This window comes from Macaca fascicularis, chromosome 7 (assembly GCF_037993035.2).
Source record: "Macaca fascicularis isolate 582-1 chromosome 7, T2T-MFA8v1.1".
Taxonomy (NCBI): domain Eukaryota; kingdom Metazoa; phylum Chordata; class Mammalia; order Primates; family Cercopithecidae; genus Macaca; species Macaca fascicularis.
The window spans coordinates 104,129,310-104,156,834 of NC_088381.1; the positions used below are offsets into that span (position 1 = coordinate 104,129,310).

The 27,525-nt window shown below is 37.5% G+C and overlaps 1 protein-coding gene across 18 annotated transcripts; it reads right to left on the bottom strand.

The window, feature by feature from the left end:
• Positions 1-5,038: 5,038 nt before the first annotated feature.
• MBIP (MAP3K12 binding inhibitory protein 1) lies at positions 5,039-27,476 on the bottom strand. Of its 18 annotated transcripts, none has more exons than XR_010588409.2 (10): positions 27,229-27,476; positions 23,454-23,573; positions 21,448-21,672; positions 21,272-21,368; positions 18,700-18,765; positions 18,314-18,466; positions 14,812-14,909; positions 7,241-7,279; positions 6,976-7,146; positions 5,039-5,659 (listed from the first exon to the last, which is right to left on the bottom strand). XR_010588409.2 is itself a non-coding variant. In XM_015453212.4 (9 exons), the coding sequence occupies exons 1-9, from the start codon at positions 27,355-27,357 to the stop codon at positions 5,555-5,557; spliced, it is 1,032 nt and encodes a 343-aa protein (XP_015308698.3). In that variant the 5' UTR covers positions 27,358-27,476; the 3' UTR covers positions 5,039-5,554. The 18 variants fall into 18 exon arrangements, 12 of the variants coding, with proteins under 12 accessions (XP_015308698.3, XP_015308697.3, XP_073853346.1 ...); XR_010588408.2 differs by having other exon boundaries at positions 5,039-5,662; XR_012415709.1 differs by having other exon boundaries at positions 5,039-5,662; positions 26,997-27,476.
• Positions 27,477-27,525: the final 49 nt, after the last annotated feature.

Genomic DNA, 27,525 nt, shown 5'->3' on the forward strand with positions numbered 1-27,525 from the left:
CTTAACTGTATTCACTAAAAATTAAACAAAAAGGACTCTAAAGATGGTGTTTCTCCAGACTTTCATACCTTTTTGAAAGATGATGTAATACTTTGGCAATGCTATATTAAAACTGAAGGATGTTATAATAATGATCATTTATTTTCCTATCACTGTATCTTTTTAGGTAATTCCATCAATGTTCCATTTCCTTTTTATTTTAGTCTTTATTTTTATAGCATAGTTTGGAATAATTGATTAGTAATGATTAAATAATTCCTAGGATAATGAGATAGTAAGTTTTGAAAGATACAGAAAAGATCTCATAATATGTCTTAGATTTATGAATCCAAAGAACCCATATGAGATTTACAAAATAGGTGCTTTATTCTATTTTTAAAAAGTAAATTTTCTCTTTGTCATTTGGAGGATAGCTAAGAAAGAGTAAAAGTCGTGAAATATTAATTCTTACAGTTAGAACTGCTCAAAAAAGAGGCCCCAAACTAAAATTTTTTACAATGAACCTGGATGCTATCTCTTGGATCAGAAAGTATTTCCAGTTAATATCACTGAAAAAACAGTATTTTTTTCAGGCCAGCTGCATTTTCATCAGTCTAGGTAACAGGGTCAGGGGTCTTAGCTCATGCTTTCTTTGTTGGAAGTGCCCTTCATTCCCCAAAGGTCTGGGCACATGAGGCTATTTTGTTCTTGGAGATTCTACCATTTGAGCCACAGGTCATTGTTCTGGGGTGGACAGTTGGCCCAGGTTGAGAATATCAACTCCTGTTTCAGATTTTGAATCATAAGGAACAAACAGGGTATACTGGAAGCAAAGAGCTAGGTCAGAAATAGCTCCACGGGGCCCAAAGCCCTGGGAAAGCCTAAATTGCAAGGAAGCAGAAAGGAGGAAATCTTCAGAGAAGCCAAGCTCCAAAGGGAAAGAAGCGGGTGTGCAGAATCCAGACAATGTGGCCCAGTGAGGGATAAAGGGTAACAAAATCTGCCTAAACTTCCTGCAGTTTGGATTCTTTACATTCTTTATACCACCACCCCTTTATTTTAGAATTGGGCTCCTGTTTCTTGAAAACAGCAAATCTCTAAAACAGAAACTAGTGCCAGGAATAGGATTGCTCAAGCAACAGATCCTCAGTGAAAATGCAAAACTAACCGTGGAGTTAAAGCCAAGAGGAGGGATAGGGGTTGGGGGTGGACAGAGAGGATACCCTGTTCTATGGAAAACTGGTGCTTTGAAGGTAAGCGATAACAAAAGAGCTGAGCAATGGCCTATTATCTCTTGGGACCCAAATCACATGTGCAGGTTGTCTGACTAAAAGCAGATAAGAGAAAGGCAGGGAAAATGACCTATTTCAAAAGGGAAATCTGCTGAGATTGCTGGAGACCAGGTCCAGATATTATTCATGAGTTTGAAAAAGCTCAAGGGGCCAGCAATTGAAAGGAGAATATCTAACAGTACCCAGACTAGTGTGGGAATCCTAAGCCTTTCCCACAGGATAAACATGTTGATGCCCAATCCCAACCCCACCAACCCCTTGTAAAACACCTTTATAGACTGGAATGTAACCTGTGGAAGGGAGAGATCTATAGAGCAGAGTAGGGAAGAGGCGCTTTCCAGTCCTTGCAAACAAGCCTCTTTCCAATCACTTGTGCTCCTTTATTCTCTCGAGGACAAGGCTGTTAGAAAGAAACAATGGGGACAGAAAGCTGAATAAGGAAAGTCCTGAAGGAAAAAACATCATCAGGCAGCCTTGTGATGAAGGGAGCAAATTTATCCCACAGAAATTCCTGGCATCACATTTCAGTCAAAGATGTACTCAGGACAATGATTAAGAGCCCACTAATGTTCTGGGGTAGTTATCACCAGAAGAACCTTAGTCTTGGACAAGTACCTATCCTAACTCCTATCAAGATGGTGTTGAATCTTGAGCCTCTTCTGCAGGCTCCAGACTCAAGTAGAAAAGGCTGCTGGCACCAGACAATAATTACTCAAATGGAGAGAAGACTCCTCTCTTAGGTCCCTAAGAAGGGTAGGCCTGAGGACAATGGAAAGAGGGAATCCTAGTGAGATCCTAGGACTCCCAAAGCATGACTTAGGAAGTTATTCTATTACCCAGGCAAGAAACAGACTCATGGCATTTATTGGTCTGGACTAGTGATCAGTGTATGATCCTGTTTTCTAAGTTCCTTCCCTACCACCAAGTCAACCTCCTTTTCTAACTGATAATTTTTAATTTTCATTTTCCCTACTGAATGGCTGGTGTGCTGATAGTAAAATGTGTCACTAAATGTGGAGGATGTCATTCTGACAGGATGATGATCACATGGACCAGATGCAGAGTGGGGAATAGGTATTTGTAGCTGTACTTATAATACGGGATCATGTTAGAAAAGAACATCTTGAGGGATAAGTTTGCTCTGTAGAAATGAAATACAGTGGTAAGTCACTGGTGGAATCCACCTAGCCCACATCTTCTTGGGAATGATTCCGAAGCCTACATTTTCTATGAGGTGACCACAATTTCAAGGCTGCCACAAATGGTTGTACAAGGTTGTATGTAAATTGCAAACTTCTACAAAGAGGTTCGGCCCCATCTGGCCACAGTTGACTGAGATGCCTGGTCACACTGACTCTGATTTAATCTCTGGAGAATATGAGCTAAGAAACACAAAACATGAGTTAAGCAGCAGTCACTGGAGTTGTGAAGTTCTAGAGCTGAGTTCAGAGTTTGCACCATAGCAGCTCAAACACATTAACAAGCCGAGGCTCTGAAGACAGGACTAACACGACACTCCATGTGGGGAAGCAGAGATAAAAAGGTCTTCGGAGAAACCAGTCCACAGAAAGATAATACAGTAGATATATAGACGATTATGTTTAAGATTAAAAAAACAAAGGCAGAGTGACAGAGACAAAGGCAGAGGGAGAGCAGAAACAAGGTGATTAGAGGACAGAGACAAACAGAGTAAGGGGCAGTCAGAGACACAGAGTTTAATTGCTGGTGACTTTCTAGATCCTACAATGTTTCACTGTACTTCCTGCAATGAAGTTCCAGATTTCTGCTCCTTTATAACAACTCCTCTTTTCCAAACTATTGGTAGGTTTCTGACTCTTGTAACCAAACCTTTTTTGTTTGTTTTTTAAGACAGGGTCTCACTCTGTCACCTAAGCTGGAATGCAGTGGGTCACTGCAGCCTCGACCTTCTGGGCTCGAGCAATCCTCCTACCTCAGCCTCCCAAAGTGCTGAGATTACAGGAATGAACCACCAAACAATTCTTGACCTCAACAACTGCTCCATGAAAGAATTTCCACATAACAGTAGCTGCATCTTTCAAATGTTTAATTTGTAACCGTGTAATGAGAGGTGACAATGTGCTAGCAGCCCTCACTCTCTGTGCCTCCTCGGCCTTGGCGTCCACTCTGGCAGCGCTTGAGGAGCCCTTAAGCACACCACGGCACTGTGGGAGCCCCTCTCTGGACTGGCTGAGGCTGGAGCCGCCTCCCTCACTTGCGGGGAGGTGTGGAGGGAGAGGCGCGGGCGGGAACCGGGGCTGCGTGGGCACTCGCAGGCCAGTGTGAGTTCCGGCAGGCGCAGGCAAGGGCTCGGGAGCCCCATAGGGACGCCGAGCGGCCGGCTGGCACTGCTGGCCCAGGGCAGTGAGGGGCTTAGCACTGGGGCCAGCAGCTGTGGAGGTTGCGCCTGGTCCCCCAGCAGTGCCAGCCTGCGGGGGCTGCACTCAAATTCTCACCGAGTTTAGCTGCCTCCCCGCCGGGTAGGGCTCTGGACCTGCAGCCCGCCATGTCTGAGCCCCCCAACTGCAGTGGGGTCCTGTGTGGCCTGAGCCTCCCCTATGGGCTCCGCCCCCTGCTCCGTGGTGCCCGGTCCCATCCACCGCCCAAGGGCTGAGGAGGGAGGTGCGGCTGGGGACTGGCGGGCAGCTCTGCCTGCAGCCCAAGTGCAGGATCCACTAGGTGAAGCCAGCTGGGCTCCTCAGCAGGGTGAGGACTTGGAGAACTTTTCTGTCTAGCACTCTGTGTCTAGCTCAAGGATTGTAAATGCACCAGTCGGCACTCTGTCTAGCTCAGGGTTTGTAAATACACCAGTCAGTACTCTGTGTCTAGCTCAAGGTTTGTAACTACACCAATTGGTACTCTGTTTATAGCTAACTCTGTATCTAGCTGAACCTAGTGGGGACTTGGAGAACTTTTCTGTCTAGCACTCTGTCTAGCCCAAGGATTGTAAATACACCAATCAGCTCTCTGTAAAGTGGACCAATCAGCAGGATGTGGGTGGGGTCAGATAAGGGAATAAAAGCAGCCTGCCCGAGCCAGCAGTGGCAACCCGCTCTGGTCCCCTTCCATACTGTGGAAGCTTTATTCTTTCACTCTGCAATAAATCTTGCTGCTGCTTTCTCTTTGGGTCCATGCTGCCTTTATGAACTGTAACACCACGAAGGTCTGCAGCTTCACTCCTGAAGCTGAGACCACGAACCCACTGGGAAGAATGAACAACTCCAGATGCGCTGCCTTTAAGAGCTGTAACACTCACCACGAAGGTCTGCAGCTTCACTCCTGACAGTGAGACCATGAGCCCACCAGAAGGAAGAAGCTCCAGACACAGCTGAACGTCTGAAGGAACAAACTCCGGACACACCATCTTTAAGAACTGTAACACTCACCACAAGGGTCTGCGGCTTCATTCTGGAAGTCAGTGAGACCAAGAACCCACCAATTCTGGACACAATAATGTATGTACTGCCTAATAACTGGGGTATTGTAAAGGTGAGGCTCTCAAAAGAGAGGTACTATAATTTCTTTGTAACATCCTAATTGCTGTCCAAAACCAGACCTGGTTTTATAATATTAGCTAACATTTACTGAGCAATTCCCTTGAGACAGACAGTTTCAAACATACATGATCTCACCTCTTCTTCATAACAGTAAGGTAGTTTCTATTACTGTCATTCCCATTTCACAGACTGGGAAATGAGGACAAAGACAGATTAAGTAAGTTGTTCAAAGTCACACAGTCAATAAAGGGATAAAGCTGGATCTATTGTTTATTTACATGAATACTGACATCTTAGAAATTAAGAAAAACAAGTTCATACATCCATTTAAAATTCATTTCAGTCAATAAATTTTTGTTGAATGCCTATTATATGCAAAGTACTGATTTAAACTAATAAACTGGTTAACACCAATGTTACAAATATAAAGTCCTTTTAAAGTATCAATATCAAAATAAATTTTCCTTTCTGTGGTCCACAAAAGAAAAAAGATGTACCAGCACTTTTAAATTAAGTTTTTCAATTTCCAAAATACCTCCTTTAAAACAGAAGGGAATAAATTCCAACAATGCTATTTTCAACACATTCATTATTTAAAAACTTACTGGAATATCTGAAGATTACTTGCTGCAAGCTGGACTCGTGAAAATAAACCTTGACTTCACAGAGAAGTCTACATTGATAAATATATATCCGTTGAATTAATAACAGTGTAAGTTACACATATGTATACAAAAAAGTAAAATGACAAGGATGGAGAGGAGTTTTTCATGGAAGGTGGTGGGTTGCCATGGATTCTGCTTCTCTTGATTTTCTGAGGAGGGCTTGTTTGAGGGCACTAATTTTCTCATCAAGTTCAGCCAGTGAATAGTTCTGCTGTAAACAATAACGACACAAATTGCTGAATAAGATTCTGAAGTATCTTAATGCAGATAAAGTGCCAAATGAACTATAAATATTTAAAATATTTAAAAGCATGATCAAATGGGTTTTTTTCCCTCATGAGAATAATCTTAAACCTGCACAACTATATATGTTGACTATATCATAAATTTAAAAGCATAAAATAACAAGGCTTAAATATTTCTCTTTTCTAATGATTAAGCTCTCCTGAACCTTTTATACTTTGAAAGAATAAGTTTACAAAAAAAAAAAAAAAGCCTGATTATTAGACACTGGAGCCTATTTGAAGATGGGAGGAGGGAGAGGACTGAAATATTGCCTATCGGGTATTATGCTGATTACCTGGGTGACAAAATTATCTGTACACCAAACCTCCGTGACATGCAATTTACCCATGTAACAAACCTGAAAACCCCTTGAGCTTAAGTAAAAGTTGGAAAGAAGAAGAAAAATGCTAATTATACTACTACCAGGAGAAAAAAATCATTTGAGATATCAGCTATCCCTTTTAATAGAAAACTTTCTATGTTGATTACTAAAGTTAACCTGAAGTGGAAAACAGTGAAGAAAACACTCCTTTTGCTTTCCAATAAAAATTGGATTTGTTCAAGTCTATCTATGTGAACACCCTCACTTGCATTAATATTTCTAATTTAGACACAAGTATTATGTGGTGACTATTAGGGGGTAAAGAGAAAGGGAAATTGGGACTGAGTGCTAATAGGTACAGGGTTGGGGCGGTGATGGAAATGTTCTAGACTTAGTGGTGATGGTTGTACAACATAGTGAACATACTAATAGCCACTTTAAAATTATGAATTTTATGTTATGTGAATTGTATTTTTAAAGCAGCAACAAAGTGTTACAGTTTACTACATAAGAGTAACTTTTAAAAACCTGATTATTCTCATAATCAATAGTAAAAAAAGTTAACTTTAAAAATAACTGCTTAAAATACCTAGAAATTCTCTCTTGAGGGATCAACTACAATAATTTACTTCTGGAAAAAATAATTGCTATCAAAAAATTTACTCGGAATTTTTTAAGAAAAAAAATGCTACTCTTAAAAATTAGAAAGTCTTCTCCAACTTTAAATTCACATTACCACTATTAAAGTCTAGCAAAGCCTTATTATTTAAGGTTCAACTAATTAGTAAAGTAGCACTTTAGACAGGGCCAGCTGAAGTCAAACTCTGCCAAACACCCTTTTTGATGTAGATGCTACTAATCAGAAGTGTTCACAAAAGGAAGGGATGGGGGGAGACTGAAATTACTTGAGCACTTACTATTTTTAAGCACTTGATGAATGACACATCCTTGTACTACTAAAAGCAGGACAAAGGTTTTATTTATTTAACCTATCTGAGTCATTCCATGCCCTTAAAAGAATTTTTCTATTCAAGTATATTAGTTTATACTGCCCTTTTCTTCAGTCGTAAATTGTACCAGGGTATGACCTAAAAGCAACCATAGTAGAAACTTTTATTAATAAGAAAGGTATAAAACTAATCAAACTATTTCAGAAACCAAAATGAAAATGCAGTAACTTACTTGAGGTGGTTGAACTTTTCTTCTTTTTCCAGAAAAGCTCTAGATTTTAAAAAAAAGTAATCAACGTTTAAAAAAATCTAAGCATTATTTTTTTCTTTATGAAATACCGTACAAATTACGTACAGCCTTGGGAACTCTGACAGAAAGAAAGCCAACCAATTTACCAATACCAATTATTGTCTGTAACCAACATCCACCTTATATTCTGCAAGTTACCCTCTAAAGAGGATGACATTAACAATATATAATAATAATACTGCAGCAACATGCTTATCTTTGGCAATACATATTTTCCCATCAATTACCAGCTTCTAATGAGCCTGGGTGATTGTGGAAAGAGGTGCTCTGGGGATTTTCTGCTTAGTTTTTTTTTATAACCTTTCCATCCCAGGGTGTTGAACAAGCGAAGTGACAATAGACAAAGGAAAAATATAATCTGGTATATGAGGCCAAGAGGTGAAAACACACACACACACACCCTGGACTGACTATAATGGACACTGTGGTTGTTTATGCAAGGAGCTACCTATCCACTGCTTCTCTGTGTGGCCCAAGCCAATGGCTTCCTGGTCTTATCAGTGACTGAAATGGGCATGGGTCCAGTTCTGGCCAATGAGTAAAGGAGAAGACTGCTGGAGATTAAGAGGAGAACTTCTGGAAAAAGCTTCCTCACATCTTTTGAGAGAAAGCCCTCAAAGAAGGCAGTTTCTCAGGATACTGCTGTATCTGGGTAAGACACCTGAAAGTGCTGTAGCCATCTTGCCATCTGCCTGGGAAAGAAGGTAACACCAAGCAGAGTTAAGAGGGGAAAGAAACCTATTTTCTTACAATTATGATTTAGTCACTGAATCAATTAAATCTGAAGCTTGTGCTACCATGGACTTCCTATTTTATAGTTTACATAATGTTTAAGCCAATTTTGAGTTCAAATTTCTTACAGTTGAAGCTGACAACATTCTCATTGATCCACTAATGAGCCTTTTAAATCTTGGTCTAATGAATTCTTCCTAGACTTTTTCTTAGTTTCACACAAGCACTAGCTTTTAAATGGCAAATTAGTAAACTAGTATATTTAACAAACTGAATCTCAGAGACAAAATGTTCTCATGAGCATTTCTGACTATTGAAATTTTGAAGATAGCATTAAAACTCACATTTTCCTTTGTGTCAAAAGTTGATTCAAAGAACATCTAGGTATGCTTCTTATCAAGTTACAATAAGTTGGAAATCATTAAGTATTAGAATTAGTAATTATGAAATAATAGAGTTCAGATAATTATGCTCCTTCCTTTGCCAAACCAAGCTGCATACCTGTGGTAGGGCCTATGGGCAAATAAGGAATCAATGTTTAATTTGGCAATTGATCAGTCTCCTGACTTCCTAAGAGGTGGCTTTGTATACACTTAATGCAAATATAATTCCCCTTGGCCAGGCGCGGTGGCTCATGCCTGTAATCCCAGCACTTTGGGAGGCCGAAGTGGGTGGATCACAAGGTCAGGAGATCAAGGCCATCCTGGCTAACATGGTGAAACCCCGTCTCTACTAAAAACACAAAAAATTAGCCAGGCATGGTGGCGGATGCCTGTAGTCCCAGCTACCTGGGAGGCTGAGGCAGGAGAATGGTGTGAACCCGGGAGGCGGAGGTTGCAGTGAGCTGAGATCGCACCACTGTACTCCAGCCTGGGTGACAGAGCGAAATTCCGTCTAAAACAAAACAAAACAAAACAAAACAAAACAAAACAAAAAAAATTCCCCTTGTTCTCCTAGTCGTTTAACCTGTAATATATTGATAGTTTCTATGCTATTAAACAGTCAGATTACTACTGTATCATAGAACCAAAGCAAGAAATATCAAAATGAGGAAAGTAAGGTCATCAGTGGTTCAATGACTTAAAAACAGTAAAATGTGGCCTTTTGGGCTTGTTTTACGTCTGAGCAGAATATTTTGATAAGAGGAACACTTAGAAATACCATATCTACTATGGGTACACCAGATTAACTTTACTATTTGTTTTAGGTGTAAGGAAATCTCAGTACAGTTCCTGACTTAACGATGGCTAGATAAGGCTTTTCAAATTTACAATGCTGTGAAAGTGACACACATTCAGTAGAAACTGTACTTCAGATGCTGAATTTTGATCTTTTTTTGGGCTAGTGACATGTGATACGATGCTCTCTTGTGATGCTGGGCAGTGGCAGTGAGCGAAGCTCCCAGTCAGCCATGTGGTTATGAGGGTAAACACCCGATACTCTACAGTGTACTGTGCTGCCAAGTGACTTTCCTCAACTGTAGGTCAGGGTACACATTCTGAACATGTTTAAGGTAGGCTATGCTAAGCTATGATGTTTGGTAGGTTAGAGGTATTGAATGCATTTTAGACTTGATAATATTTTTAGTTCTTGATGAGTTTATTGGGACATAACCCCATCTGTATAGAAGTATAAATAAAAGGTGGACATTTTAACAGGTGTTGGTACCTGAGAGAAAATACTTGAGAGCACAGCACACTAAAGAAAGAGCTGGAGAAAGGTAATGCAAAATTGTCTCTCCTCACCCACTATTTTAGCTTAGTATGTTCCTAGTCATGCATCGCTTAATGATGGGGATATATTGAGAAATGTGTTAATTTTGTCATTGTTTGAACATCATAGAGTATACTTATAGAAACCTAGATGGTACACACCTAGGCTACATGGTATAGTCTATTGCTCCTAGCATACAAACCTGTACAGCATGTTTGTGTACTGAATACTGTAGGCAACTATAACACAACGGTATTTGTGTATCTAAACACATCTCAACATAGAAAAGATACAGTAAAAATACCACACTATAATTTTATGAGACCACTGTAATATATGCAGTTGACTGTTGACTGAAACATCCTTATGCAGAGCATGACTGTCATATACACACACACACGCAAATCCAGGGAACCAGTGCTCTAAGGAACCTTAAGGGTAAGGAGGCCTCTTCCATGACTGGCTACTTTCTTTCTTTCAGTTGTAAAAGGCAACTGATTCTACACGTGCAGTATCTAAAATGTTTTTCTTCCCTTCTAGTCCCAGAGCCCTGATTCAGACCTTCATTTCTCTCTGGCTTGGATAATGACATGTTTCCTAAACTAGTTTCCTTGACTCCAATTTCTCTCCAACTCAGACTTTATAATGCCACCAGACAGGGACCTAAATTATAGGTTTCTCTCTTTCTCTAAAACTTAATTGTGCTCCAATGATACTAGAAGTGCAAACTGGTTAGTATGACCTTCAAGGCCCCCTGAAATATGTTTACAATCTAATTTTCTAGCTGAATCCAGTTGTTCACTCATGCTTCAGACCCAGCACATGTTCACACGCACATGGCCTGTGTACATGGTGCTGACCTGGTTTTCAGCATTCCCCTCCCCCGATGCTTCCTTAAGAACCAGGAGTTACTGTTACGGACTAAGAATTACACCAAGTCAGTGCTTTGAACAAAGTTAACACACCTTCAAAGTCCAGTAATGAGCTATCAGCCAAGTCCTATCCATTCATTTGCACATCTACTTGATATCTACTACATTCTGTGTCTCAAAGATGAACAAGACACAGTTCCTGCCCTTGAGAGTTTCAAAATATAAAGTGAAAAACATGTATAAACATATAAGTGATAAATGCTATAAAACGAACAAAATACTTATAAAAGAATGTTGGTACTGTTTTCAAGTATCATACTTTAAAATCAGTAAGTCTTTGGAAATACTGAAAGATCATATATTTTAAATGAACTGTTAAGGCCATGCCCTTAAACTTTTGAAAACATTACATTTAAAGCTTTCCATGGCTAATGCGAAGAATAAAGACCTTTAGAATTCTTACATCAAAATGTCCAACAAGTATTATTAACTTTTGCCATAAATCCTGTTCTATACACATTATAACATATTTTGGAGTTTTATGTCTGGCTCATAAAATGAGAACTTTATATAATCTGATTACGTTTTATAAAACAAATATAAATGACATCTTTTTTCCTGACAAATATTTGTTTTTCTATGCCAGCCTTCAATGTTACCCACGATAATCAATCTCTATCCAACTGTAAGAAGCTCCCCATGTTTAGAATTCATCTACATGTGAATCTGAATAAACACATTTGAATGAAAATCTTTTCAGATTTCAGGAGTTCCAACAAAAGTTCAATCCTTAATAAATTTAATGGGCTCAACTTTTCTATCTTTAGAAGCTATAGGACTGTGCTACATATGTAGTTTCTTCTGTATACTTTTGAGGGATAAATATGTAAAATTATGCAGTTACCATACATGTACTCCCAGCATGATGGTGAGGGTGATGAATAATGTACTATGTCCTCTGTAAAGTATGTGCTCAACTCCTCCTGTTTGCAAGGACACTATTAGAGCTAGCTGTATTCCAAGTGAGGTTCCTAAAGATGGCTCATTCATCCTATTATAGAAGGGTGAGTATGAAATCTTCTTTCCCATAGGGCTTGTGTCATGTATGTTCACAGGCCTAAAGGACAGAATGAGTCTGAATATTTAAACCTTTCCAGTGTTTTGTTCTTCCTTGTAGCTCACTACTAATTTGATATGTCACTTCCAACACTAATCCAGAAGCAGTTCTTCTAAAAGATATATAGATTTTTTTAACATATTTGGAAATACTTTTAAAAAGCACCTGTTTTATCACAGGTTGCCACCATCCACCCTTTTCTGAATGCTTAATACATATATGCCAATCCTGTTTACATTTACAAATGCTTCTTGCCCCTGAAATTAGGCAGTCACCAAGCTTCATACTTCAGGCCTCAGACAATCTCAGTGTTCCTATCCATCGATGGACTCTCACCACTACACAGACTCTCCCAGTTGTCCCAAGTGTAAGTGCTATATCTCAAAAAGCTTACCTGATATTTTTACCTTCATAACCTCCTCTGCCTTCAAATTCACATTTCCCCCAAAAGTATCTCTCTCTCTAGATTTTCTTATTTCTATCAATGGTATCATTTTTCCAACCAGAAACTGGACTCTATCCTTGTTCTCTATTTCCACATCCAATCATCAATATTTGTCCATTTTTTTCCAACCTGCATTAATCTTTTCCATTCTCACTCACGTCCCTATTTTAGGATCTAACTTCACATCTAAGCTAGCATAACACTATCTCCTTGTCCTTAGTTTCTCTCTTTTGTCTCCCACAACTGTATTAGATAAATCTTTCTAAATATCATGTTCACAAATTACTTCTCTGCTCAAATGCTTTCAGTAGATTCCCCCTGCTCCCTGCCTGGAAAATAGATTTTAAACTTCTGAGCACAGCACTTAAGGTCCTAACAATCTGGCTACTTTACCTCTTTACCCACTCTATCCTATGTGTAACAGATCAAAACAAAACAAAAAGATTATGATGTGGAAGGCTTGTTCTTTTGTTAAACAAATCTATTAATTTTTTTTTTTTTTTGAGACAGAGTTTTGCTTTTGTTGCCCAGGCTAGAGTGCAATAACGCAATCTTGGCTCACCACAACCTCAGCCTCCTGGGTTCAAGTGATCCTCCTGCCTCAGCCTCCCGAGTAGCTGGGATTACAGCCATGTGCCACCATGCCTGGCTTATTTTTATTTTATTTTATTTTTGTATTTTCAGTAGAGATGGGGTTTCTCCATGTTGGTCTGGCTGGTCTTGAACTCCCGACCTCTGGTGATCCACCTGCCTTGGCTTCCCAAAGTGCTGGGATTACAGGCATGAGCCACTGTTCCTGGCCTATGTTAAATTTTTATAAATCAGAATCAGAGAAAAGAGATGAATGATACTGCAGTAAGTTCTCATTGGAGGCATCTGATACTACCATACTCTATTGAAAGATCAGTTCTATTGTTAGTAAGAATTATATTAACAAGGTATGAAATTGAACTAGAAAAATAACTTTCCTAGGTTACTAGAATGGGAAAAACTTATGGTAGACTACTGTAGGAAAAGTCATTAAAAATCTTTATGAAGTTTCCTAGGAAGACATTCAAAGAATAATCCTAAAAGTGAAAAGACCTTTGTAATTATGTAGTACAACCAACACATTTTCTAAAATTAGACATTTTGAAGGCCAGAGGAATAGAGTGACTTTTCCAGGTTTATACAGCTACTTCATAGTTCTGAAACTAAATAAGTGCCAATGAGGTTTTTACCATGTGGTAAGCAGTATGCTAAGTGTTTGATCGGCATTATCTCATTTGATCTTTGCTTCAGCCCTTAGTATTTTTATAAACCTCATTTTACATTTGAGAGCAATAAATCACTAAAACTCTTCTCTGAAATTTTGTCATTTAAGACTTGCTGCTCCCGGCCGGGCGCGGTGGCTCAAGCCTGTAATCCCAGCACTGTGGGAGGCCGAGATGGGCGGATCACGAGGTCAGGAGATCGAGACCATCCTGGCTAACACGGTGAAACCCCGTCTCTACTAAAAAATACAAAAAACTAGCGGGGCGCGGTGGCGGGCGCCTGTAGTCCCAGCTAGGCTGAGGCAGGAGAATGGCGTGAACCCGGGAGGCGGAGCTTGCAGTGAGCTGAGATCCGGCCACTGCACTCCAGCCTGGGCGGCAGAGCGAGACTCCGTCTCCAAAAAAAAAAAAAAAAAAAAAAAAAAAAAAAAAAAAAAAGACTTGCTGCTCCCTTTTGTTACGTGACCTGCCTTCTTCCTCTGGAAATACTTCTTTTCTGTAACTCATCTAATACTCCATCTATAACTTTGGAAGATTGCTGTCATACCTAAAATAAATTTTAAATATATTTTCACCACTAACTTGCATGATCCATGCTAAAATGGGCTATCTCACATAATTTTTCAGAAATAGGAGTTTTGGTATAATCTCACTTTGATATTATTTTAGTTCCAATATGGTACTGCTTTAAAAAAAAACTTAAAGAAGGCAGGTATTATATATGATCACCTCAGAAGACTGAGGAAAACACAATGAGCTCAGGATCATTTTTCTGAAAAAAGCTGATGTGCCAAAGATACTAACTTACTAGCACAACACTGTTTCTTAATGTTCTTGGAAAAAGGGGTAAGAATGAGTGAATGCTAGAGTTAAGGAATTACAAAAACATAGAAAGTCTGGTGGTTAAGGTAAAGAGTAAGAATGGCAGCTTGAGGTGTGCGTTTGTTTAGTATTAACTGCATGTGAGCTGAGGGAAGGAGCCTGTTGGGGAAGAGAGATTAAAGAGGCAGAGGGATCACTGACAGAGCAAGGTTCCAGAGGAAGCCTCTGTTTTACAAGGTAGCAAGTTCAGAGTAAAAGGCCCAACCACCACCCAATTTGACTTACTATGCCATGAAAATGGCCTAAGTTTGAGAATGTGGGTAATATATAATAGAAGTACCCCTTTTAAAAAATTCTAAATTTTAAAAATATTCAGAACCAGAGTTTTTAAGGAACTAGATATATCCCCTACACAGGACTATGTTCATTCATCTTTGAATTATTAAAATAGTTTTGCTTATAGATCAATGAGTGACTGTAAAACCACAACGAATCCAGAATAACATTTTAATTTAGTTTTAAAAGACACTTATACTCACTACAGACTGAAAATATTCAGGAGAGATGCCTTCCAATTCAAGGATTTTATCCTCAAGCTTTTTAATTCTCTGATAAATGTCTCTTGGCACTGGACCACCTAAATACATTAAAAAAAATTCTGAGATACTGTTGAATAATTCTTTCTTCTTACAATTTTTATTCTTAAAATACCATGCAAAGACACTTATGCAAAGGAATGGAAAATACTTAATAAAAAACAAAAGTAAAACAAAATGAAGTCCTTAGGTCATATTTTCATATTATACACTATTGGACATATTGTACTACACTTCCTCTCTCCAAACCCCATTTATGCTTCCTATATTCTAGGAGTTTCATGTTAAATTCATTTTACAAGATATTGTGAATAGCTTCCATATAGAACAATTTATATTTCTGATATGCTTTGATAACATGGGAGGACAAAAATGAATAGTGACAAATGATGATAATTCAATGCAGTGGTTGCAATATGTCATATTAGTTTCTTCAATTAATACTTCTTCCTACATGCCATATTTTTTCCTTTGACCTAAAAGAATGTAAAAAAGAGGCTTTACCATAATTTTAAACTAACAAACTTTCTGAGGAGGGGAACAGTAAATTATGGCCAAATTTTAAATTTATGATTATATCAAGAATCCTTCTACTTCTCACCCCCTCCACACTGCGGCCTTTTTGGTCCAGACCACTTCCACCTCTCCCTGGATTATCGCAACCCCCAAACTGGTCTCCCTGTTTCTGTCATGCTTTCATAGAGTGTATTCCCAACACAGGAGCCAGTGATCCTCTAAAAATGTAAGTTAGATCACGTCATTTCTCTGCTTCCAATACCTGATCATTTCACTCAGATTAAATACCTTCCAATATCTGATCATTTCACTCAGATTAAATACCAAAGCCCTCACAATGGCCTACAAGGCCATACACAATTTGGACATTCTCCCTATGCCCACATGGTTCCAGCCACTTGATTACTTTTTTCTGTTATTCAGCGAGGTCAAGCACCCTGTAAGCTTCAGCTAGTTCCCTCCACCTCCATAATCCCAAGTCAATTTCAAGTCTTAGCTCAAAAGTTACCTTATCAGTAATGCCTTCTCTCACTATCCTGTTAAAAACACCAGTACTACGAACGACTCCCCTACCCAGCACTCCCTTATCCTCCTTACCTTAATTTTCTCCATTCCATTACTACCACCCAACATTCAGTATATTTTCTTTCAGTATTGTTTCCCCATTCTAATGTAAGCTCCAAGAGGACAGTTTTATCTGTTTTGTTCATTAGGTAGAGCTGTGCAGCTTGTGCACTGGACAAACCGAGCAAGCATTAGTTTGTAAGACTACAATGCCTGGCAAAGAGCTGGTGCTTAATATTTACTGACTGAATGAATACATGATTAGCCAATCATTATGCAATTAAAGAATACAGGTACATTTTTATATCAAAATTGTCAACCTGTTATGTATAAAAATTCTAGAAAGTTTTTTTGAGGATTTAAAAAAATCTTAGGACCCTGGTTGTTCTTGTTCTTGAATAAAGTAACTTGTTCATTTGACTTTGCTCTTGCTGCTCCCTTTACCTACAACGTCCTCTGCCTTACTTCTGTATCTGTCAAGAGCCAGTTCAAGCTTCACTGGGTGACGCAGGCACTGCCTAAACCTCTTCATTCGCATAAAGGCTCCTTGTGCCCCCCGGCATTCTTCAGTGCTCCCGAGTTTTTTGGGACGGACTCTCACTATATTGTCCAGGCTGGTCTCAAACTCCTGGACTCAAGCTCTGTTCCCACTTCAGCCTCCCAAGGAGCTGGGATTATAGGCACACACCACTACACCCAGCCTTTCATTACTCCTTTAAAACTCTACTTCACTATTAATCTTTCTCTCATCAGATTATAAAGTCCTTGAAGCTGGGGACTATGATTATATCATCTCAGTATCCCTTGTGCCTAAAATAGTGCTTGGAGCATAGTAAGCATTCAACAGATGTTTTTCCAAAAAATTAACTATTTCATATTATTGAGACTTAACCGGTCAATCCTTTTATACAGTGGCATTTTAAACCCATCCACTTCTGAGGGAGGAGATTAATTCTTAATGCCAATGTCTTATTACTCTCAAAGATTTACTCATTCTGTTTTCTTCTTCTACCTTCATCTGGTTAGTATAGCTTCAGATAGCTAGTATACTCCAGCTATACTGGATTCAGATATCTCCTGAACCATATTTTGTGTTTTTGTCCTTTTTTGCAAATGCTGTTTCCTCTTTTTGGAATGCTTTGCTTCTGCTGTTCCCTCTTTTGGGAATGCTTTGCTCTGGGAAAATTCCTAGTAATCCTTCAAGGCCTCAAGTGTCACTTCACAAGGATGCCATCATCCCTTGACCTACCCTGAGAGAGTGAAACACTAACTTTCTGTCCCTCCTACATATATCCGCAAAGGTAAAATGAGCAACTGTTCATTCAATAAACATTTGAGCACTTGTTTTGTGCCAGGCACTGTAACAGGTACAAAGTAATGAATATAACAGGCATAGTTGCACTCTCACGGACTATCTAGCAAAAGACAGACATTAAACAGAACCATGATAACTGCTTTAAAGGGCAGCAGGGAATACCAAGTGCTATATAAGATTATACAAAAGGTGAATGTGCACTGGTCTAGGATTAGGAAGAAAAAGCATGGACAGAAGGGCATGAGTATAAAGATCCTAAAGCAGCAAAACGAGTGGGAGATGGGAAGCCCAGAGGTGTAGCTGGAACTACAGATGTGGACAATACTACTTAAAATTACAACCCCCTCCAATCCCAATCTCCAAATTTTTAGCTGGGAAGAAACAAGATCAAATTTGAGTTTTAGAAAAAGCAATCTGGCCGCAGCATAGAGAATGATCTAGAGGAAGTCTAGTGGCAAAGAATCCAGTAAATATCCTTCCATCAGTCCAAGCAAGAGATCACAGCAGCTTCAACTCTGGTAGCAGCAGTAGAGATAAGACAGAAGTGGGCAGATTTGAGAGATATTTATTCAGAAAACAGAATCAACAGACATGGTGACTAAACGGAGAGGGAGACTCAGGCTCTGCATCCAGTGAAGATTTAGGTTTGAGCAGGGTGCAGTGGCACATGATTGTAGTCCCACTGACACAGGACGCTGAGGCAGGAGCATCACTTGAGCCTAGGAGTTCAAGTCCAGCCTAGGCAAGTCTGGACTATCTCTTTTCCTTTTTTTTTTTTTTTTAAAGAGTTGTCACTTACTATCGGAGGCGTGTTGCTTGGGCTCTTTAAACTTCAATTTATTTATCTGTACAATTATAACAGCACCAACACCTCAAAAGGGTACTATGACCTTTTAAGTGAACTGACATATACATAACACTTTCTGAATGACTGGCACTTATCGTTCAAACAATGTTAGGAGCTAAAGGAAAATTTGGTGACTAAATGAACTGCAATTTTTTAACCATTTGCAAAGGTTCATTATGAGGTCCACTTAGCACTCTGCTTACCTGTCTGTAACCGCAAGTGGGCCTCAATATTTTGTAGTCGTTCTTCTACAGCCTGATTACCACAATCTCGAAGCATGCTGTTAGGTTTATGACCTGACCCTGGAATTCCTTCAGGTCTAGTCTGTGGTCCGTATGTATTCACAACTCTAGAAACTAAATTAACAAACTTTTGAGCCTATATACATTTATATTTCAAAAATCAGAAATTCTTATTCCCTAACAGCACTTTGTATTTTTTTCATAAAGACCATCTAACCACAAGTATGAAGGACGGCAAGATGTTTTTGTTTTAAAATAAAATTTAGATGGGAAAGTTATTTCTATTCCATTTTGCTAATAATCTAGACTTCTGTCAGTGACTCAGATGTCATGTGGTGGTTACTTACCTTTTACGTGACTTTTAAATCCGGGGTAAGGAGTAAAAATCGCATCAGTTCTTGCACAACTATTTTCTAAGGAGAATTTAGATAAATATAAGTTTAAATATATTCTTCCCTTCAAATGTATGAGATTTTAATAAACTTCCAATCATTCATATTAACATTTTACTCATAATAATTTTAATAAATAATAGTAACAATAAATTACCATCACACACAGGATAGAATTTAGTGACCTTCTTTACCTGTCAAAATGTATCGTAATATCTAATATTCTTACCTAATATTCAGATTTATATACAGAAAAGCCATCAACATTAAGTGGCACAAATTGATACAATTTTGAAAACCAATGTCACTATTCGGGCCTCTGGAGAAAATAATCTACTGTAGAGTATTTAAATTCTACTTCATCGTAGAACTAGAACTCATCATTTTTACTAGAATTCTTTTAATTCAGCATGTTTTATTTTAATGCCAAATTAGTGAACACCCAACAAAAAGAATTATGTATTTAACACATTTTTATTTCAGAACTCCACATAAAGATGACCTCAAAACCTCAAGTACACACACATTTCCACTCTACCTAGATTTCCAGTGCTCATTTTAGAAATCTGTCATCACAAAAGTCATCTACTTCTTCTCATCCTACCACTTTCAAAAAAGTTTAAATTTAGGAAAGGTCTGTTGTGAAAATTTGTTCCTATTTTTTTCCAAGCTGAAAAGTATAGTTTCTTTCAAATTAGATATCAATGCATAAATTACAAAGGGGGAAAATTGGAAAGATGTTAACATATAATACAACTAATATATTAACATAATTGTTATATATTAACATATGATACTACATAGTAATAATATATACTTGTGTTTGAAACAATGCTTAAAAGCCACACATTGGCAGTAAGTCTCCTGTAAAATTCCCTTGAATATTTTGTAAAAAATGGCTGGTAAATGAGATTCTTAAAAAAAAAATTCCTTCCCCCACCATGAAATTTGATTTTTAAAAATTCCACTGCTTATAGTTAGATTTGTACTATTAAAATCCCTTTTAATAAAAAGGAACACACTAACATATTAAAATGCATTTATATTTTTTCAGTTGAACTTTCCTTAGTAGTTCTGTTGATAAATCAAATAGTATGCATAAAATTCCAAATCCACTTAGCTTTTATATCCAGAGACTAAACAGTCATCTTTCCTTTTTTTTTTTTTTTTTTGGAGGCACCTCAAAATATGCTTAAAAGGCCATCCTTTCTCCATTCTCTTCCTACCATTTAATGGGGCTAAGGGTTAAAAAAAGAAGCTATCATCCATTCCAGAACTATATTCCAAACATATAGATTAACTGACCCATCAGTGAGAAATTCAGCATGGTGTGAGTATATGAGTGCTAGTCACTCTCCACAGCAATTCTTTCTAGCACTGTTTTGAGCCAGCAAGGAATTGAATGGGCCAAGGAATCCTGCTGAGCATTTCAATTCTTGTCAATTTCTATCCCCTGGTGGTTTATAATAATAGAGTTAGCAGGGAGAACAGAGGAATAACATTAGTGACACATGTGCTTGCTCTCGCAACAAACCCTTTCTCATAGTCGCTTATAGCTGGTTGTAGTACCTGAGATTTTGCCATTGTTGCACCTGTTCTGAAAAGCTAATAGGAAAATATACCAAATTTAGAGATGCACATGTGTAATGTTAATAGTAGCACACAGCTAAATTCAGGATCCAATACCAGCCTATATTATTTCATTATTAAGAGAATCAGTGTACCAATGTGATATGAGTCAGTTTTAGGTTCATCTGACAATTCTATGTTCATAATAATTAGTCATGAGATATTAGAGGCAACAAGAAACATGTTCATCCCAATTATGAATTCTTCTCCATAATTTTTCCTAAGAACTAGTTGTTCTGATTATTACTATGGTGCCTGAGTATGATCTATGGCACTGCTTTGCAATATTTTGTATTCTGCAGCATAACTGCAGATTTGTAAATGTACTATAGCATCAAGTAGAGAGGTAAAGGAGAATCTGATGAAAAACAACAAACGTATGCACTATGGCAGAAAGGAAAAAAGCAAGACACCATAGTCTTCATGATAAATTGGTTGTATTGTGACATAGGACATTTCAAACAGCTCAGGAGTAGTGAGAAAACTGCTCCCTCTGGAGGAATATTAACTTTAAGTTCACTTATGTATTAACATCATGATTTCACAGTACATGTATAGGTTTGAAACTCATAGAGCTCAGTTCCTTTTACTAGTGGGATAGATCAACCTTGTCACTCATACCTCACATTCATTTCCTAAAGGAACTTTAAAATAATCTTCGCCAGTGATAAACACTTTTAATGTTAGCATTTACTTTGTGTAACCAAAATGAAAACCAGTTTGCAATATAGTCTATTATTAAGCAGAAGGAAACTCTACTATCTTAGTTACTAACTAAACCTGTGAAATAACTTGAATTGTGTTCTTAAAGCTATTCATTTAAAAAATAAATAAAAGATTAGAGCAACTATAAAAATTGTGCTTAAAACCCTATGAAAATTAATTTCTAGGTAGTTACCTTGATTACAATCAATAACATTGCAAAATTCCCTGACGTTGTTTTCATTGATTTCAGCTTGCTTTCTTTCAATAAATGCAGATATTCGTCTGTCAATCTACAAACAACAAGTTTTAACAGTGTAAACATAAGATTTTTAAAAATAATACCCTCTCACCCCCGCCAGAAAAACTTACTTCTGCTTTTCCAGCCTTTATCTGAACTACTTCTGGATCAAAATGGATCTGTGTCTTTTTCACATCTCCTAAATCACTTTCTTTGTGTTTTTCTTCCTCTTGTAGGTCACCAATGGAAAATTTGTCATTTGCTTCATTTTTGTTCCCCATTTCTGTTTTTCCTATCTCTTCAACAGCAGTTGTATTCTCCTCTTTAATTGGAGACTGAAGTTTTGCTAAAAAAGGCTGAGAACAACACAATTCCATCTGCTGAGGTTCAAACTGACCAAAATTAATTACACATTTAATATATTTACATAAATTTCTGCAAAGTAAATGAAATACTTAATATCAGTTAATAAATATAAAAAGTTGGTATACCAAGACACATAGATCTGACCACATGTAAGTATTTACTATTCTCTGCTATTGTAACCATTATCATTTGCTATAAATTAGTTTTAAAAAAGGAGAGAGGAAAAAAGAAAAGAAAAAAGAAAAGAAAACCTAAGGAAATTTAAAATTTTCTTTGAGAGAATCATTCTGTCACTCATCTTTTATTTTGTGCCAAATCAAAGCCTTCAGCCTCTGGCACCAATGCCACTTAATTAACATGTCATTCAAATGCCTCCTCAGAACACTAAGGCTTAGTATTTTTCCTCCTTAACATGAGAGCCAGTGCTCTCACTCAGCAAAGCCCTGCATTATCACTATATCACTGGAGATTCTCCACTTGAAACTGCAGTTGGCCAATGTGAATGAGGAAGATAGACATGAAATATATAGGTGTTAGGTTGAGTGAACACTCAGACATTTCCTGACATGGCAAGATCTCTTCTTGGGTCATAAAATTAAATTTTAAAAAAGAAAATGAACAAGAAAAAAAAAAAAGATCTATAGCTGAAAACAGGCAGAGGCCTATCACTATACTACAGGGGAAAACCCCTGTTGTAGACTATAAACTATATTACCCATTTACTGTTCCCCTCCCCCGCTCCCCACAATTAGGCCTCATTTGAGTTCTACAGCTCACTGCTCTGCCCTTTAAAACAGGGTTAACTATTACTTTTAACATGGAACAGTTAAAATTTCCCACAAAGTCAATGAATGGAGGGCTGAAAATTAATGCCTATTCCATTAGTCAAAACACACTAACACTGATAATGTTCCAATTATTTTTTTCATACCCACAATTTTGCTTCCATTGTTTGCTATACTACTCTTTTGAAACCTTGTAACACCTTAATCACAGTAAACTGACCAATCCAAACAGTTTTTCCACTTGTCTTTTTGACACTTCACATTTTACACTTTGATTAGAGATAAACTGCAAACTTACATCAATTATAATTGCAAAGATGTTCAATTAGAAACCAGCAAGGTCATAATACTGTTCAGTTATTAACATGAAATATTTTAAAATATAACAACATTATTATAAATACAGATTCAATATTAACTTCTAATATAAAGAATGAATTATTTCAAACTGTTAAGGAAAAGAAATGATAAAATAGTGACTGGCTACTTACAAAGATGAGACATTAATGTCACAGAAATTACTTTCTTTTTAAAAACTATGCTGAAACTGTTTAATTGCAATAGACACTCCAGGATGTGTCATGCTGGGATAATGCCCCTTCTTGAACCACTGAAAGCACTCCATGAGCCTCCAAACTCACCCAAGGCATGGAATCATTATCATAGCATGACACACACCTGCCGTGTCTTATTGCTTAATTATAACCCACCATAGATGGAACTGTATTGAATTTTCAGTGCAGGTCTAGAATTGAATAGAATTGCATTCATTCACTCTCATACCCACATTGGTCTTTTGGGCTATATTCCCTTAACTGTCCTGATCACTACTGAAATTAACAGATTTAGATTAAATCTGGATGTAAATAACCTTTTGTTAGCAACACTATTAATATAGTGTTTAGAACTGTCAAATACTCCAACTAATTTAACCACAATTAATGTCTATTTTCAATATCGGGTTATCATTTTAGCAAGAAATTTACCTGTAAATATAAAATGTGTTGTTCAAGTGCACTAAAGAGCAATGCAGGCTGGAATGCCGAGAGGCTCTGGAGCTTGTTCCAATCGATTGTAATTTTCACCACATCATCTCTGAGGTTAAGCTTCAAAGGGGCAAACCAGCAACATCACAAAAATTACACAATTAAGCTGTACATATGAATTGTCACAAAAATAAGATTTCTAGAGTAACGGGTCTATTTTGCTCTAAGTTATCAAGTTTTTAATAATACACTGAAATGCTCTACGCAGTTCCATTTTAAGAGGCCAAAAAAGCTACAGATTTTCATAAAAAACAAAAACAACATGACATGTCATTCAAATTCTATTCTTGGGTCTGTGTAATGCGACCATTTTAGAGGTAAAAACCATTCATGAAAGATGAAAAGATGAAGGCTCTTTTGATACTTCAATATCTACAAACCTTTGGATGGAGTCCAATATAGGCCTGCCCTATTCAGAATCCTACTACTTCTAGCTCAGAGCCTTAAACAGAGGAAGTACAACTGTTTTGTGAAAGTTTTAACATGCATCTTTCTCTTTATGTACACAAATACATATCAGAAATATATCATTATTCTGATGTCCTCCAAATCACATTTTTAGTTTTTTAACTTTTAACCAATTTTTAAACTAATTTAAAAGTCAAGATTATTCATACATATAAAGTGTAGGGATAAATGGCAACATGTTTATTTCAAATGAAAAACTATTATTTAGCTACAGAAGTCTGAAGCTGAAAAACAAAGACTTCTCCACTATAGTGACATAAGTTGCCAGACTGGATGAAATGTCCAGATCTTTTGCTAAATGCTAAGATATCAGTGCTCATTATATGGAAATTTCTATCAGTTGGTGATCTAATAGAATAAAATCATACCCAGAAAACTACCAACAACCTGAATATAAGATTATCATCAAAATGAGTGAAAAGTTTACAATGAGAGCGCCCATCTGCAGTCTTTTGAGTAAATAAAAGTGAACCATCACAAACTTTTCTAGGGACATGTGTTTATAGCATAGTATAAGAATACACTTCATAGTGGAATCAACTTAACATAATTTATTCAAAATGAGTCATCTTTTCTACAAAATAAAGGTGTTACATGAGTTCAAATACAGATTTTATTAGTCATAATTATAATAAAAAAGATGAATCACTGTACAAAGATCAAAAAGATGTAAGGTTACCAATAAAAAGATAATATATTGAATACTTTGTGACAGAAATGAAGATGAGAACAGAAGCATTTAGAAGTCCATATTAGACAAGCGTAAAGATACATGAAATTTCATGTAGGCTGCACTGGCAAAGATTATAATATGTTAAGATTTTACGTTAAAGTGAATGCATTCATTTACATTATTTTAATTCCTATAAAGATTTTGTTAGACAACAACCTGTATTATGTATGGAAGTAACCTATTATTGTACTTTCATAGTCTTCAAAGAGATCTACAGTTGATCACAGAAAACTTAAGAATACAGCTTGGGGATAAAGCAGGCAAATCCTCAACCAAAGCAAAGTATCACATTTTCTAGAGAAAATAACTTATAGAAAAATAAGTCTTAATGTTTCGTTCATAGTGTCATTTCAATTCAGCAGAATTACATAAGCTTCAAGTGCAATTAAGAATAACTGGTCTTTTAAGAAACTCACATAATAATGTCACAAATTAATTTAAAACTATTCTAATACACCTAACTATTCATTCAACAAATTCATTATTAGTAATATGAATTCTATGCATTTTGCCCTACAGAACTTGGAAGAGTAAACCATTCACTCGAAAATCTCTATTAGTCTGCTATTAATATAGACTATTTAAATAAATATTTTCAGTAAACACTTTACTAAATTAATACAAAAATCCAAGCTAAAAATAAGTAAGTGTTTAGCTTGGTAAGATGGACCATCCAGAGGCAAGCAAAAAGGTTAAAATTAGTAAATTTTGTGATCTTAAGTAAAAAATTCTTTTTAACATTCAGTTTTATGTTTCCTACTGAGATCTAATAATACAATGATACTTAGGGATGACACAGGATGAAGTTAGGCATGTTACAACATACCTTCTAGAAATCTTTTAAAGTGGTTGCAAAAGAAAATACTGATTTCTCTGGGGGCAATTTTGCAAGTGTGGAACTCTGGCTTTCACTCTTAATACTTCTCAAAATATAGAGTATTATGAAAACAGTTTGCATTTAACTGATGAAACAATCATATTTTTGACACCTGTATAGGAGGTCCCTTCACTGTGTCATGGTAAAGTAACCAAATATTTACTGTCAACATTTTTGACAGGTGACACAAATAAATTGTAATCGCTTCTTTACTTGTAGAGTACTTGAATGTTTAAAATTTTCTAATGAGTTTGAAAAATTCAGTATGCTAAATGTTTCAAAAGAAACGTTTAAATCATTGCTCAGTATTTTTTAAAAATATTCCATCTTCTGTTAATAGGTGAGCATAAACTTTTTTCATCTTGACATTAGAAAATAAACAAACTTAAGTTCCAACGTCGCCATAAAAAGTTCTCTAACTTTTAAACCATTTAAAAGGTCTTGGGTCTTAAGACTGGAATATATAACAAAACACCCCAAGCCTTTAAAAAACGATTTCGGTAAGCACTTGGCAAACAACTGAATTTAAAAGTTGTATCTTTAAGCAGACTCCATTAATAATTGCGTCATTACATAAAACCGTTTAACTTACAGTAATGTTCTTTGTAAGACACAACACACTATGATTTTTTAAAATAGTAACTTTTTAAAAAGCTGATTCTCCATCTACTCAAGGCTTTAAAAATAATTTTCACAAATCAGACAAATGTTCTATTTTCATAAGAATTTACCATTATCTTTGACACAAATGCCTGCCGTGTCCACATGCGCTAGTGCCAGCCTCAAAACAAACTTTTACGGCTAGAAAATGGTCTATGTAAGATAGAAAACATTTCCTTTTAAAAGGCAGGTAAACAAGCGTACTTTTAAATTGTTTCTCATTTAAAACTTGCTTTTAATTTTACACCGTGAAACGAAACAGTGACTTGATCGAAGAAGCCCACTAAATTCAAAACCAATTTTACTATGGCATTTCTGCAAAAGCGATTTATCAGTCAGTTAAACTAGTTAATAGTTAAATAACGACAGTTCTAAACGCAAACAGCATCAACGATGGATAACTCATCCAACTTTACGCTAGAAGTATTTTAAACGAATTCCTTTTACTTTCCTCCCCATTTGAAAGGGTTATAGATGCCCAAAACAGCCCCAAGGAAAAAAGAAATAAACAAAACCAAGTAACTCATAAGAACAAATTACTCCTTCCCCCCGGCCAAGAAAAAGCTAATAAGCGCGCGCTTTTCTATAAATCTCAGGCCTACTGACCAACCAATTCCCATAAAGAGTAAGTTGGAGGAAAAAGGACCCTGAGCGCTAGGCGCCTCCTAAATTCGCAGTGAAGCTTTTCCACATTCATTCTCCCCAAGCCTGCCTCTTTCGGAGCCGGGTTTTCACTTAGACCAACCTCACCCACTCTTGGAGAGGACAGCTGCAAGGTAAACTACTCGGCTACGGGTACCGCCGTCCTCCTCACTCCGAGCGAGGCGGCTGGGCCCGCGCTCCTCCCCGACCTCGGCTTCAGGGACGGCATCCCACACTTCAGCAGGCCTAGCTGCCCCCGGCCCCTGCTAGAAGAAAAGAATGGAGGGATGGGCCGGATGGCTTCCATATTCCCAGTCCCTCCGGCCACCTCTCACCTGTCCAACCAGGGTTTGTAGGGAGCGAAAGATTTCGTAGAGCACCTCTCGGGAGAGGCTAGGGCTGCATCTTCGCTCCAGGCTCCTGTCACCGCTGTTCGGGCGACTAAGCTCCGTGGCAGCAGCCATGATGCCTTTTCAGGCCGCCCCACCACCACCACCACCAACACCACCACCAACACCACCACCAACACCACCACCAACGTTTGCTCACAACCCCGCTCCCTCCCTTCCAGCTTTAGTCGCTTGGCGATGACGTACGACACGGCGTCTCGTTTAGATCAGGCTTTGAGGCCC

Bases quoted from the DNA above. Each gene is read 5' to 3' on its own strand.
- MBIP (XM_015453211.4), bottom strand. From the start codon at position 27,357: ATGGCTGCTGCCACGGAGCTTAGTCGCCCGAACAGCGGTGACAGGAGC. The intron at 21,369-21,447 runs GTAAGTTTTTCT...TGTTGTTTGTAG, and splicing joins TAAAGGCTGGAAAAGCAGAA to ATTGACAGACGAATATCTGC. The intron at 18,467-18,699 runs GTAAGTAACCAC...TTGTTAATTTAG, and splicing joins ATTTAAAAGTCACGTAAAAG to TTTCTAGAGTTGTGAATACA.